Source organism: Plasmodium malariae (assembly GCF_900090045.1).
Source record: "Plasmodium malariae genome assembly, chromosome: 8".
NCBI lineage: Eukaryota > Apicomplexa > Aconoidasida > Haemosporida > Plasmodiidae > Plasmodium > Plasmodium malariae.
This window is the reverse complement of record NC_041782.1, coordinates 808,978-824,535: the sequence shown is the minus strand read 5'-3', so window position 1 is coordinate 824,535 and position 15,558 is coordinate 808,978. Positions and strand designations below refer to the sequence as shown.

Here is a 15,558-nt window from a genome sequence, read left to right as displayed (position 1 = left end):
AATGATTTAAAAATAGTTACAAAGGTATTAAAACTTAAGCACTAATTGTTCATAGAGCTATATATGTGATCTGATCAAAATGTAATGTTTAACCGAACCAGAGAATGTATAAAATGAAAAAAAATGACAAATAGTAAATGGATACATGGTAATAAAAAAAAAAAAAAAAGTACACGTTCATAACAACGTATTTTTGTTTGAATTGGTTACACCCAGATATATACAATATACTTATATCTGTTATTAAAAAAAAAATTGTAATTAATGTATTTATATTTATTTTATTTTATTTATTATTTTTTTTAATTAAATATATAATGTAAAAAGTTTAATACGGAAAAAGTAAAAAAACAAAATTATTAAAATTAACAAAATTATGGTTTAAAGGGGAAACGCGAAAAAGTATTTTTAAAAAAACACGTTCACTTATAAGTTATCTTTTTCGTTTTTTCAATAAAAAAACAGCTTTACATATGTAAACATATATGTATACATATATATATCCATGTATATATACCTATATCTATATATATACATGAATATAAATGTATATATATACATACATGTAATATATACAACATATATATATGTAAATATATATATCCATGTATATATACCTATATCTATATATATACATGCATATAAATGTATATATATACATACTTGTAATATATACAACATATATATATGTGTTCAAAACCAATGGGGGGGAAAAGGTAGAAAGGGCAAAATAAGGAGTAATCTAATATAGGCACAAAATGAATAATATCCACAATCTCCGCAATTCTAAATAAGGTGAACAGTTTTTCTGAATGACTATAACTAAAGTTAAGGGATATAATTGTTTATTTTTCATATGCATAAAAGAGGCATTTTTATAGTAAAAATATGCCTATAATATTTTATATGCACATGTGCTAGCATAAAAACAGGTGCTAATTTGTTTTGTTTTCCTTTTTGCTTATTTTATTTTATTTTATTTTTTCTTTTGGCTGTTGTGGTGTACTGCACAAAAGTCTTATGACACCAAATAGTTGGTTAAGGACAGAATGTGGGAAAAATGGAATGATGAATATTTTGTTAAAGTTTTTTTCAATTGGAATATATTCGAGAAATATAACAAAGATAATGAATTTAAATGTTTAGAAGAGAATATAAAAAGTAAATTTCTGAATTCGAAAAGTTATGACTTAAATAAAGAAGAAGAATATAGTTGTAGAACTTATCAAAAAACGAATAAAAACATTTTGACATTAATACGTAGGACATTTATTTTAGAAAAAGGATATTTTGATGTCTCTTACTTTTTAGTTGATATAATATTAAGATGGAATTATTACATTAGTTTAAGGAATGAAAGAGAGATAAATATATATGCGTTAAAAAATAGGTTAAAAATTGATTTAAATATTTGTACTTCCCTACCGGACATTTTCAAAAGTTTTGAAGAATATTTTCACGCCTATTTTCCATTATTTTTAATTGAAACCCAGCAAATGATAAATCGTAACAAAGCAGATGGAAATATAAGAGAATATGAATTAGATCTGAGTAATAGTAATGATAAAATAAGATATATATATGACTCTGAATTTGATATTAATTTGGCATATAGTAGTGATAATTTGCAGCTTTATGATAATATACATATTGGTGATCTTATTCTGCTAAGATTTATACCAAAAATAACGGAAAAAAATGAAGCAGATAGGTTTTGTACTATTCCATTGAAGTCATCAGAAAAAATAGAAAATAATAAAAAGATACAAAATGGAAATAGTTTCAATTATAAACGGGAAAATGATAAAAAAAAGCGACTTGACACATTTTTTCCATACTTAAACTCGTTCAAGTCATCATATGTTGAAAAAATAGATGATGAGTTTTTAGGAAGTAAAATGATAATGCGTAAAAATTTGTTATTTGAACAAACGAATGCTATACAGATAAGTGCTAAAGTGGTTTGTAGTAAAATAAAGAATTGTAAACGGGAAAGTAAAAAACAAAGAAATACATTGAATACGTTTTGTGAAGGTGAAAATATAAATACAACATCACTTGGAATGATTAATTCAAGTAAGCAAAACACATGTAATAACAAAACACTTTCCTCCAAAAAAAAGAAAAAAAAAAGTGATGTAACGAATGAAGAAATTTACATGATTAGAAAGTACTGTGTTCGCCATTTACTAGGTTTCGTCTTTTCAAAAGACAATGAAGCAATTAAAATAAGATTCAATACGAGTTATCAAAATTTTGATATTATTGATAAAGTAAGAAAATGCATTATGTATGAGATATTTACTAAAAACAAGTTAAATGATTATTTTATTCGCATTTCAAAAGTGACCAACTTAACTACTACTCTTCACCAATTCAACTGTTTGGTTTACTTTAGATACTCCCCCCTCTTGCGTGAAATTATTGACATAGATGTAGGTGGGAAGGGAAATTATCGTAAAGGTGACAGAAAAAGTAGTAGAAGTAGAAGTGGCAATGTAAGAAGTAGAAGTAGTAGTAGAAGAAGTAGAAGTAGAAGTGGCAGTAGTAGAAGTAGAAGTGGCAGTAGTAGAAGTAGAAGTGGCAGTAGTAGAAGTAGAAGTGGCAGTAGTAGAAGTGGCAGTAGTAGAAGTAGAAGTGGCAGTAGTAGAAGTATAAGTGGCAGTAGTAGAAGTAGAAGTGGCAGTAGTAGAAGTATAAGTGGCAGTAGTAGAAGTAGAAGTGGCAGCCAAAGTTACTACAAAAATGGCGATGATGATCACATAGATCCCAAGCCATTAGGAGTGAAAGAGCAGGAAAAGACAAACACAACTGACAGTTGTACATTAGGGGAAGAGTCGCAAATGAAACAAAACAAAATCTATAATAACTGTGATATGAATGAAGACTTGAAATACAATGATCCATATGATGCAGAAAGAAAAACGGAACATTTAATAGAGAAGATTAAATATTACTTAAATCAGTTAAAATTAGCACAAGATAGAAAGAGTGAAGAAAAAGACGAAGTCGAAGAAGAAAAAGAAGAAGAGGAGGAAGAGGAAAAACCAAAAAGAAAAGAAAATAATAAGATTAGATTTCTTCAGTATAATCATCTCTTAGAATTTACTGTAAGACATCTAAATGATAAAAATACTCTTAAAAGAAATGAACTAATAAAAAATATAACTGACGTAGAGAATTCAAAGGACGAGTATGAAGGTTTCAATTATATCCCTGAATTATTAAAAAAAAAATTTTTTACCATTTATAATAAATATCAATTAAGAGCTATCAATAATAGCATCTTAAATAGGGGCATTACGTTAATTCAAGGACCTCCAGGTACAGGAAAAACAACTACAATTTTAGGTATTATAAGTTCATTAATGTTTTTTCAAAAAGATAAAATAAAACGAAATAGTAATTCAAATAGTACAAAAGAATTATCTCCAGATGGTTATTTAGAAAGGGAAAAAATAAATAAAAGCCCATATGCTTGGATGAATTATAGTAAAGAAAATGATTACTGCTATTATAATGACGATAACTGCTTTGATGCAATAGAATATGACGATTTTTTTCATCACTCTCCTAAAGAGAATGATGTGGAAAATAAATATGTTATTCACGGTGATAGAGGTAACAACATGCAGAAGAACTGTGCCTGTAGGATACATATTAGTATTATGATTGCTCTTAGTAAGCTAGCAAAAACGGATGATAATGAGTATTATAGTTGTCTTAATGGTACAAACTGTCCAAATACTGGTTGCATGAGTAGTATGTATAATAAAGATGATGTTTTTAAAAATAACGAAAATAGGATTAAAAATCTAATAGAATTGATAAAGCCAATTTATAATCCTAATACATACAGCTCTGCTTCAGCAAAAAAAGATAAAAATTCTTTAGAAATAAAAGTCATCAATGAGAGTTGTCACAACTCTTGTTACTCTATCAACGATAGTATACTGCACACACAAGTATACCAAGATATCGAAGAGTATAGTAGCTATTGGAAAGAAGCTTGTACAGCGGATGGACTGTCAAACGGGGGAGAAAATCGTCTTGTGACAGCTAATAGAACGAAGGAAGGCAAAATTGATAGTAAGCAAGTAGAAATAAAGATGGAAAAAGAAAAAGCACAAAATGTAGAAGCAGTAGCAGGAGAAGCAGAAGAAATGGAAAAGGGCAGAGAAGGGTGTGGGATTACACACAGAAATAGTAACGACGAACTAAAGAACATGAAGAAAGAACCCATAAACAGGTTAAAATTTATAAGGAGTAAAAGGATCCTAGTTTGCGCTCCCTCAAACGCAGCAATAGATGAAATATTAAGAAGATTAATTTCTCTAGATGAAGGTATATTTGATGAAAATGGTGAACTGTTTCATCCAATTGTTACAAGATTAGGTAGTAATATAAGCACAGATTTATTAGGGTTTAGTCTAGAATTCAAAGAACGTTTATTTTATTTTCTTAATAAAGACAAGAAAGATGTAATAATTACAAAATTCCTTTTAAAAACATCAAATATTATTTGTTCAACTTTATCTTCTTGTTTCAATACGAATATACGAAAATATATAAACCATTTTGATGCTATAATTATAGATGAAGCATCACAAGCAGTTGAATTGGATATACTTATTCCGTTATGTTTTTCTTGTAATAAGATTATATTAGTTGGTGATCCAAATCAATTATCAGCTACAGTATTTTCAATGTTAGCTAAAAAAGGGAAATATGGTAGATCTCTTTTTGAAAGATTACAAAAAAAAAATAAGATGAATAAGGTAAAATATAATTTATTATCCATACAATATAGAATGCACCCAGATATATCTTATTTCCCAAACAAATTTTATTACATGAATAAAATAACTGATGCTTCTAGTTTTTTATCTCTTTTACTTAAAGAAAATAAAATAAACGAATATATTAATGAATTAAGATATAAAGACGATACGGTTAATGAGAAAATGTATAATACTCTAACTAATTTTAATTTATTTAAATATATGGAAAATCGTTTTGGTAAATTACCGGAAAATTTGCCTGAACTATTTTTGTGTCAGAAAAATGAAGGAATATTAGAATGGTTCTTTATTCCCTTTTTGCAACATACTGTATTTTACGATATCCCTTTTTCTATCCAAAAGAAAATAAAAACATCATATGTAAATGTTGAAGAGAGTGAAATAGTTATTCATTTTATTGAATTCTTACATTATATTTTTACATCAGAAAATGTGTATGAATGGTATAAAAGAATTGGTATCATAACTCCATATGCTATACAAAAATATTTTCTAGAAAATGAATTAAATCATTTTTTTAAAAAAAAAGGGTATAAAAATAATATTTCGAATTTCATAGATATTGGGACCGTGGATGGTTTTCAGGGGAAGGAAAAAGACATTATAATATTTGTATGCGTAAGAACCACAGGATATATAAGGAGTAAGCATAAGAAAAAGAAGAAGGAAAAGAAACTACAAAAAGCATTAAAAACAGAAGAGAAGCATGAACTAAAAGCATGTGTGCCCAAAAAAGGGGACCAAAATGAAAGGAATTCCGAATATTATACAGATGAAGAAGTAGATGATTCGAATATATTCTTTACGAATGAAAAAAGACTGAATGTAGCTCTTACCAGGGCTAGGTGTAACTTATTTATTTTCGGAAAATGCAAATATTTAAAAGAGTGCGATTCATGGAATAAGATTATTAATCATTATAAAAAAAATAATAAGGTCATTAAAATTGATCATAAAATATTAATTTCCAAGGTGAAAAACATATCAGAAGAAATATTAGACGGCGATCAATTTGATGATAATATTCAACTAATTCATAAAAGATTAGAAAATTCTATTTATAATGAGCATATTATGTATAATGTTTTTTCACAATACAGTGAAGATGAAAGTGAACTCTCTAAATTGAAGAGTTCACTTCATACCAACCCAATTAAGAGAAGTGAAAAGATGGAAATAAAAAATAAGGCTAAAAGTGAAAAGGATTACAACAAAAACTACGCTTACAATAATTTCGACGAAACGAATGTGAACATTGGAAACGTAGTTAACGAGAACGATGTAATCGACCTTTTAAAAAAGTTGTGCATTAATGATTCAGAAAAAGCGAATGTCTTAAATCTGGAAGCAAATCAAAGGGAAGAAGATAACCACGTAGAAGAAGATAACTATGTAGAAGAAGATAACTATGTAGAAGAAGATAACTACGTAGAAGAAAACTATGTAGAAGAAGATAACTACGTAGAAGAAGGTAACCATGTGGAAGATGACCACGTGGAAGAAGATGGAAAGGATAGAAGTATAAGCACAGATGTGACATATGATGACGGGAAAAATAGGAATAATTCTATTTTAGGAAAAACGGATAGGAAAAAAGAAGAAATAATGCTGGACAGTAGCATAATAACTGTAAAGAAATCCAAGTTAACAGGAAAGAAGATTAAGAGTGACAAAATGAGTAGCTACAATTCAGAAGAACTAAAAAAGATTGATATTTCATCATCTCTATTACCATGCAACTCAAAAAATGAAAAATATGGGAATGCTAAATCATGTGCAAACAATGAGACAGAAAAAAGTTATGACAGTGAACATATCAAGAAGGATATTCCGTGTAGCATAATTATTTCACCTTTGCAAGAAAATAATATATATTTAAAAAATAGCAATTACTTTATGGACATGCTTCTAAACCAGTGCAATACGGATAAGAAACTACTTTCAGCAGTGCAAATATTTCTACCAAATTTTTCGAAATTTTTATTTAAATAATATCTATACAAAATTAGTAACTGTATTTTTATATTTCAGCATTTTATTTTTTATATACTCTTTTTTTTTTTTTTTTTTTTTTTTAAATAGTATTAGCTATAATTATTCTTTAAATTTGTTGTTTTTCCTTTACAATAATGTGGATATAATAATGTTACTTTATTTTTTTTATAAACAATTTTTTGAAAATTTTTCCTTTGTTAATATGTTTAACATATCAGTTTGCTTATTTATTTTATTCTTCCAAACATCCATTTTACACACCATTTAACATGCAATTTTGCAGACCATATTACGTACCATTTTACATACCAGTTAACACACCATTTGACATATGTGCATAAGCGTACCACAGAGTAGTAGTTATAATTAAAATAATGATTAAGTTTAACAAAAGGATAATAATATATGGAGTTACTAAAATTTCAGGTAATAAATTTTTTGTCATGCATTGCACTGATTTGCCATCACTCACTTGTTTGTGTCAGCGTGAATAGCTCATTAAATGAGAAGCATCATCATTCTAGAAAAATACATAAAATGGAGCTCGAAATAAAATAGAATAACATGAAGCAAAACAAAACATAAAATAAAATAAGACATTTGGTAAAATAACGTAATGCTCTTTAGGCACAGGGGCTTCTCGCTTCACATCAGTTAAAATGAAAAAAAATGAATAGTGCACAATTTTATCATAAAATTATGGTACACATTTTACATATGCCAAAAAAAGCAAAACTTCTTTTCCGAATTAACACGTAGGATTTGTTACATTTAACACGTTCCGAATCGCAAAAAAAGTTTTCATACGTGTTTGCATATGCGTACCCACATATATATTTACACACATGTATACACACATTTGCAAAACCCATACGTAAACACAAACGTACAAACATACGCCCACCAATACACACATGCATACTACACATTTACATGTGCGATGCGCAGTATATAAACATTTAAAAAAAAAAAAATTAAAAGGGGAAATTATTCTGAAATTCAAAAGGTTTGTTATCAGCATTGGGCTCGTTTCCGAAAGGTCCCATAGGATCATACCGTAAATTTTTTGGGCTAAAAAATTTATTATTTGGTCCTACTAATAACCCATCAGGTTTCAAAACAGAATCGTCTTTTCTAAAATTTGGTATCAAATTCCTTCCTTCTATTGTTGGATTTTTATCATCAAAATAGTCATTTGTGAAATTTTGTAAAAACTGGCTTTCCTTCGCTTTAAACATATTTTCCTTTTGTGTTTCTTGTATATTTGACTCAATAATAAGACTATTATTATTTCTCATGGTATTATAAACATTTGTCTTATTCATGTTATTTAATATATGATTTTGAAATATATTTTCTAATTTTTCTATATTTATAGTTTCTTCAATTTTGTCTATTATATTTTCTTCCTTGGTATTATTTATGTACTCGTTCATATTTATTGTTACAGTATGTACAGTAGATGGTTGTGCAGTATTAATTATTTGAAGAACTAAGGATTTTTCTATTTTTAATATATTTAAATTATATGTATCATCATTTTGTGTAGACTTATATGTAAAATTGTAATTATTTGAACTCTTTCTCCATAGGGGATCTATTAATATTCTACTTATGAAAACTTGGTCCTTTTCATCACCTTGTGTATATTTTATATAGCCATTTGAAATTTTTATTTTCTCATTATTTGATGTTGCATATTTTTTTTCTTCATTTAATATGTAATTATAGCAATTGTTCAAAATACAGCTGTGAAAAAACAAGGCCAGGATTTCTTCCTTTTTTAAGTTGTCATGTAGTCTTATTAAGTCCTTAAACGTGTCGTGTCTTTTCATTTTCCACGAATTAAATTGAAGCGATCAAATGAAGCAATAAATTAATATAAAAATAAAATAAAGGAAAGATATAAGAAAAAAAAAAGAATATAACAAAATAAATCTGTTAAAATGTTATACACGAAAATGCGACGCAACTGAGAACAGTAGTGTCCAGACGAGCGACTTAGTCTTCAGACGTCTTGCTAAACTGGTATATGCGTATGTATATATATGTATTGTATATATATAAATAAATGTTTATTTGCACAAATATACAACTCGTCTGGATAAAAAAAAAAAAAAAAATGGACGAACTTTAGTTTCTATTTCGCTGTTGTTTCCGAAACTATTTCCCGGACGTAATGTGTTCATGCAAAGGGTTAATAAACGTCATAAAAAAAAAGTTTTAAATAGATAATAATAAGTATACACATACATATAGGTACATATACATACGTAATTAAGTACATATATATTCACAGGTAAACATATGGGCCCATGTAATATCAACGAATTAACTGAAAAAAGCGTAAAATATTACTGAATAAGCAAAGGCTTGAAAATCATTTCACATATAATTTTTTACAAAAGTTTATATAATACAATGGGGAGAAAAAATATCAGCAAAAGATTCAAAAAGATTTAACAGTTTAACAGTTTAAGAGCTTAAGAGCTTAACAGTTTAACAGTTTAATAGCTTAACAGTTTAACAGCTAAACAGTTTAATAGGCTAACACTTTAGCAATTTATTAACAATTAAAAAAAACAATATATATATATATACATGCCCAGTACATAGTACACAGTGAATAAATAATAACAATGCAATTGAAGTTTGCGGTGCTCATAATTTTAAGCCTTTATATTTTCTTTCCATAAAATTATGTGTTTACTTCAAAATTATTGCACACGTTTATCAATTTCTTGAGGATATTGACCAAGGAAAATCGCTTTTTAAGGAAATTTTTTTTTTTTTTTTTTTTTTTTTTATCAAAATGAGGTCACAGTATTGCAACATTCAAGTAATTAAATCGAGCTGTTTACAAATTAATAAATAGGAATCCTGAAAAAGAATTATTTATTTTATATAATTAACCTTTTTTTTTTTTTTTTCTTTTTTTTGTAATGTGTTTTAAATATGAGACTGTTTTATTGTAAAAATATAATGTTAAAAAAATAAATTTTTTAAAGGAGTATCTTTTTTAACATTTTGTGTTTAATTCATTTTGTTGCCTGTTATGTTAAAAATGACGTGTGTAGGGACAGATGAATACTAAAAAAATAGGACGAAAGAAAAAAATATAATGATATGTACGAATAATACATAAACATATACGAATGCACGCTTATTTATATGTATATATGTATTACAGACTCATACGTAGGTGTATTATTTACGTACACATATGCTCGTACAGAATAGTGATGTATTACCGCCATTTTCCACTGCCGCTACTTTACGTTACCACCATTTCATTTTAGAGAAATATGTGTTCGAATGGCGTGTATCAGTTAAAAAAAGTTTTATTGAAATACAGTGAAACAGGACACAGCAGCAGAAATGTTCGATTTTTTTTAAGATTTATTTTACCTGACTATAAGGAGGAGAATAAACATTTAAATTTCGAAATTCATCATGAGCAGTATGAAGAACCAGTTGCTATATTTGAATACATAAATAACAGCAAATATGAAATATCTTTAAAAGATGTAAAATCTAAGCACCTCGTTGATATTATTAACTTATACAAAGATAGTGCTGGGAATACCGATTTTTTAAAACATGGAGGGCCTAAGGTTTATTCAAATAGAAGAAGTATTCAAGTAATATAAGCAACTAGCAAAAATGTAAATGCCATTATATATGTAGACTAAGGGGAAGTCACGTATTAGGAATATAATCTGCATTTTTTTTTTTTTTTTAACGTTCCTTTCGATGAATAAATTATGTTGCTTTTTCCGTTACCACTGCTTCATTGGGTTTTTGTTTAATGTGCTAACTTGTTTTGCTTTGTTTTACTGCTTTTTTTTTTTTTTTTTTTTTGCATCATTTTACTCTTTTTTTTTTTTACTTTCCCTCCCCTCTTTTAGGGACTGTGGTGCCCAAGCATATACAGCGAGCTGAATGCCATTTCTTATTTAAAAAAAAAAAAAAAAAATAATATTAAACTACCAAAATACACGAGAGAAAGCTTAAACTTAAATCATGATGTCATAAAAGGAAATGGAAGATGGGGAAATGAACATTTATTTCCAAAAGGTTTTGACCAGAGGTATTTAAAAAATATTTTTTGTTTTCCTTTTAAAGATAGTGTACAAAAAAAAAGTGAGAAGCATGGAACATGTACATCAAATGAAGCGCATATAAGTTCGTTTTACAAATTTTACAAAAGTTAGGCGGTGTGTAATTGGGGCACATAAGGTACGTGTTTGTAAAGCACGTATATGTAAGGTATGTGCACGCTTAAGTGTCCATGCTGTAATAGGTATATGTACATTTTTCGCTATATGAAAGGATTCATATGAAGAAGTAATTATATGCTGTAACAAATTAACGATTCTTTTTTGTTGCTAGTTTTGTTGCTAGTTTTGTTGCTCGCTTTGTTGCTCGCTTTGCAGTTCGTTTTGCTGTTTATTTTTCTGTTCGCTCTGATGTTCTCTTTGTTGTTCATCGTCATGTTTGTTTTTACCAGCAGTTAATATGCGCTTCTCCGTTCTTTATTCCTCATCACAATAAATCTCCTCCGTTTTAAAGTTCCGTTCACTATTTTTCTTTTCTTGCAGTAGTACATCCTCAATTGCTTTTGGAAATATGTCCATCTACAAAGAGAGAGAAGAAAAACGGGGAAATGGTGAATTAGCACAATGACAAAACATACAAAGAGAGCATACATTTAACGAAACAGGTCGAAGCATGCACACTTGTCATTAATTAGGTAAAAGGAAAGCTTCCCGATATAACCTCCCCATTTTGGACATATGAACTTACATATGTATATGAACGTTTGTGCTAGTGTGCTTATGTACTTATGTATGTATGCACGTCTGTGTAAGCTATTTATTCCGTGGAACGCTTCACATTAACGCGCATGTGAATATCTGATAGATATACAAACCTGCAGATAGAAGGATGCTATTGTTGAAATGATTGAGTAATTACAAGTTATATTATTTTTCTGAACTGTTAAGGCAAATAAGGAAAAAATGTTAACATGCCGGAATTTCATCGATGTAAAGTATTTTAATATATAAACAATATCGATCAAGTTAAAACACTGGTAATTCTTCTCAATAAAAATGGAAACATTATTAACTAAGTCATTATGGTAATAATGAAGATTTATTAATCCCCTTATTATGTGTATTACATCATCTTTAGATATAGTTGGAGCTTTTTTATTTATATGTTCAATTAAATATAAATGAAAATTTGAATTATTTTGTAGTTTTTTTACAAAGGAAACGATATAAAATAAATAAGAATTATTTTTTACACTTGTGTTTGAAAGAAAGTTATTTTTATAATAATCTAAAACACATTTCCATACATCTTCTTTTACATGTGGTAACAAGGACAGAGATCTTGATAAATTAATAAGTTCATAACTTTTATACATATTTTGTTTTACATAAATAATAACTAATTCGAATATATTATGATATAGTTTTTTATTAATAGACATTTCAATTTTTGCTATACCATATAACACATTTTTTAAGTCATTGTAATGCACCTTATTTAGAAAAAATATTAGATAATTATTTATTATATATATAATATCTTTATAATAATTCTTTTTGGTATGATATTTTACTATTTTATTATTTTTTTTATTTTTCTCATTCGCATTATTATTAAAAATATTATTATTTTTTAAAATCTTTCTAGAAATATCATATATGTATAATGTATCTAGTGGTGCATTGTTAATACCTTCTTCTATATTGTAACTATTCATTATATAATTGTACAAACTTTTGTCAAAATTAATATGATGTTTCATATATGTTCTTTGTTTGCCGTAGGAATAAATAATTGATGGTATTACATTTTCATATTTACATCGACTATTAGGATTAATTTGAAAATTCAAATTGTTTGTATCTTCAGTATTATCACATAAGATGTTTGTGTCCTCAGATAGGTTATCTTCAAGCATTTCATCTTTAACATATTCTTCACAGGTGCTACGACTGGCATGTCCACTACTAACTGTGCCGCTATTAACGTTGTTAATATCTGTACATTTTGCTTTATCAGAAGAAACAATTTTATCCCTCAAATTATTTTTATTATTCCCATAGTACATCCCCGATTCACTTTTTTCTGTATTACCCTTTTGAGAGCTTACAGTTAAGCTGCTATTATCGTAAGAGTCGCTATCTTCATTATGCGTGCAGTTCCTGTTATTCGTATCCCCGTTTAAGCAATTTTCATCATTGTTACTTCGGTTACCACTACTGACACGGCTACCACTACTGACACGGCTAACTACTGACTACGGACTACTGACACGGCTACCACTACTAATACTGTTGTCACTACTGACACGGCTACCACTACTAATACTGTTGTCACTACTGACACGGCTACCACTACTAATACTGTTGTCACTACTGACTCTACTAATACTGTTGTCACTCTTGCCGTGGGCACCAGTGGTGTCTTCTTGCCCCCTTATGTGTCCTTCCCTAAGCAGCTTCTTGTGCATAAGTAGGCGCAACCTTAAGGATAACAAAGCGAAATATTTTTCCGCTTTGATGTTCGCATTGCTGATGCTCCATAAGATAGATCCTATACACTGTTCATTAAAAGAAGAATAAAATGTTAAGGATTTATTTAATAAAATTTCGAATACACGTATATTTATATTTTTACATTTACTATGTGTATTTAAAATAATACATATATCTAACAAGTTAAGTTGATCAGTAATATTTAATATTCTTTCATATATTAATGAAAAGATTTGCTCATTGTCATAATTTAAATTTTTCATTCCTTTTAATATTAAGGAACAATCTCTTCCTGTTAATTTTGATGCCCATTTTTTTATTTCTTTTTCAAAAAATAAAATCATTTCTTTATTCATATATTTTATTTTCCCCATACTGTAAATAATAAGTGCTAGTTCTTTACAATCCATATCATGCAACTTATTTATTATTTGTGTCCAAAGTGTATTATAAAATTGATGATTGTTATAATTTATAAAAGTATAATGATGCAAAATCATTACTATTTCACTTGTCCTTAAATATTTAACATACGGTAATATATCATTAGCATATTTTAATAGTTGATATTTATCTATTCTAAAGATATTATGAAAGTCTCTACATAATGAAGATAAATTAAAAATGTCTATTCGTTTTAACCCTAATACCATTTTGTAGTTAATTATTGAGTCATCTTCTTTACTTATCCTTTCAGCTACACTGCTGTAACACCTTTTCCATTTCTCATTTATTCTGAATCTTGTTTTACTTAACATGTTTCTCATTTTATGCACAGAACGGCGGAAAAAATGGGTGTTATTTTTTTCAAAGCATTTAATACGTAAAAAGTCATCAAATTGGGGTAAAAAATAAATAAAAATAATAAAAATATAGGAAATATAAAAAATAAGTATAAATTCAATACAAAAACATAATAATAAATATAAATATATTACAAAAACAAAAGAATAAATACAAATGTATTACAAAAACAAAAGAATAATTACAAATGTATTACAAAAACAATATAATAAATACTAATGTATTGCAAATACAAAATAATAAATACTAATGTATTGAAAAAACGAAATAATAAATACAAACATACTGCAAAAATAAAATAATAAATACAAACATACTGCAAAAACAAAATAATAAATACAAATATATTACAAAAACAAAATAATACATGCAAATATATTTCAAAAACAAAATAATAAATGCATATATATATATAATGCAAATTCAAATATAAGTTTTCCCCTGCACAATCCTACTATTTTTTACTAAAAAATGTTGTAATATTTTAAGTATTTTAAACGCCAAAAAAATTAACATATGAAATACGTGATATAAAAATGCATATAAGTAAATTGAAAAGCATGAACCCTGTTGTGAACATTTAATATGAAAAGAGAATGTACCTTAAAACAAACTACATATGTGTATACATTTTATCATAAGGCAAACCTCAAATATTAAAGAAGCAAATAAAATGCTACATAATAAAATGTAGTATGTAACGTGACATAACAAAATAAAGCCAAATTACGTAAATATATAATATATCCTTTTGTGAAAAATCCACAATATGTTAAGTGGAATTACATAGAACAGTTGTGCATATGTTCAACCACTTCATTTGGCACAATTTTCCTACATTGTTAGTACATTGTTGATACAATGTTGCTACAGTGTTGGTACAATGTTGGTACAATGTTGGTGCAGTATTGGTACAATGTTGATACAATGTTGGTACAGTGTTGGTACAATGTTGGTACAGTGTTGGTACAATGTTGGTACAGTGTTGGTACAATGTTGGTACAATGTTGGTACAATGTTGATACAATGTTGGTGCAGTATTGGTACACGATTGAGAAAAATTTCGTGTTAACATTCTTAGATAAAACGACAAAAAAATTGCCTTTGTTATAGCTGTACCTGTAATGTGTTTTCTCTTTCAGGAAACGAGCTTTTGGGAGTATGTTTTCTTTCCGTTTATTCTCGTATCTCTAATTTTTTTTTTTGTAACGTTAAAGCTAGTGTTATGAATAGGAAAATATAAAGAGAGATGAGAAAAAAAAAAGAAAAAAAGAAACAGATTAACCGATAAACAGATGAAAAGATGAAAAAATGAACATATGTACAAATGAACATATGAACAAATGAACATATGAACAAATGAACATATGAACAAATGAACATATGAACAAATGAACATATGA

General features: G+C 27.5%; 4 protein-coding genes across 4 annotated transcripts; 2 read left to right on the top strand and 2 right to left on the bottom strand.

Moving 5' to 3' along the window:
• Positions 1-1,049: 1,049 nt before the first annotated feature.
• PmUG01_08026200 (DNA2/NAM7 helicase, putative) lies at positions 1,050-6,794 on the top strand (the record flags this gene model as incomplete). Its single annotated transcript, XM_029004417.1, has 1 exon — positions 1,050-6,794. The coding sequence occupies one exon, from the start codon at positions 1,050-1,052 to the stop codon at positions 6,792-6,794; it is 5,745 nt and encodes a 1,914-aa protein (XP_028861108.1).
• A 977-nt stretch (positions 6,795-7,771) lies between these two features.
• On the bottom strand, positions 7,772-8,632 carry PmUG01_08026100 (conserved Plasmodium protein, unknown function; the record flags this gene model as incomplete). Its single annotated transcript, XM_029004416.1, has 1 exon — positions 7,772-8,632. The coding sequence occupies one exon, from the start codon at positions 8,630-8,632 to the stop codon at positions 7,772-7,774; it is 861 nt and encodes a 286-aa protein (XP_028861107.1).
• A 1,470-nt stretch (positions 8,633-10,102) lies between these two features.
• Positions 10,103-11,011, top strand: PmUG01_08026000 (ribosomal protein L43, mitochondrial, putative; the record flags this gene model as incomplete). Its single annotated transcript, XM_029004415.1, has 2 exons — positions 10,103-10,438; positions 10,706-11,011. The coding sequence occupies 2 exons, from the start codon at positions 10,103-10,105 to the stop codon at positions 11,009-11,011; spliced, it is 642 nt and encodes a 213-aa protein (XP_028861106.1).
• A 321-nt stretch (positions 11,012-11,332) lies between these two features.
• On the bottom strand, positions 11,333-14,109 carry PmUG01_08025900 (conserved Plasmodium protein, unknown function; the record flags this gene model as incomplete). The annotated part of the gene is made up of 3 exons (XM_029004414.1): positions 11,333-11,434; positions 11,731-13,018; positions 13,118-14,109. 3 exons carry the CDS (start codon positions 14,107-14,109, stop codon positions 11,333-11,335), a joined length of 2,382 nt encoding a protein of 793 aa, XP_028861105.1.
• Positions 14,110-15,558: the final 1,449 nt, after the last annotated feature.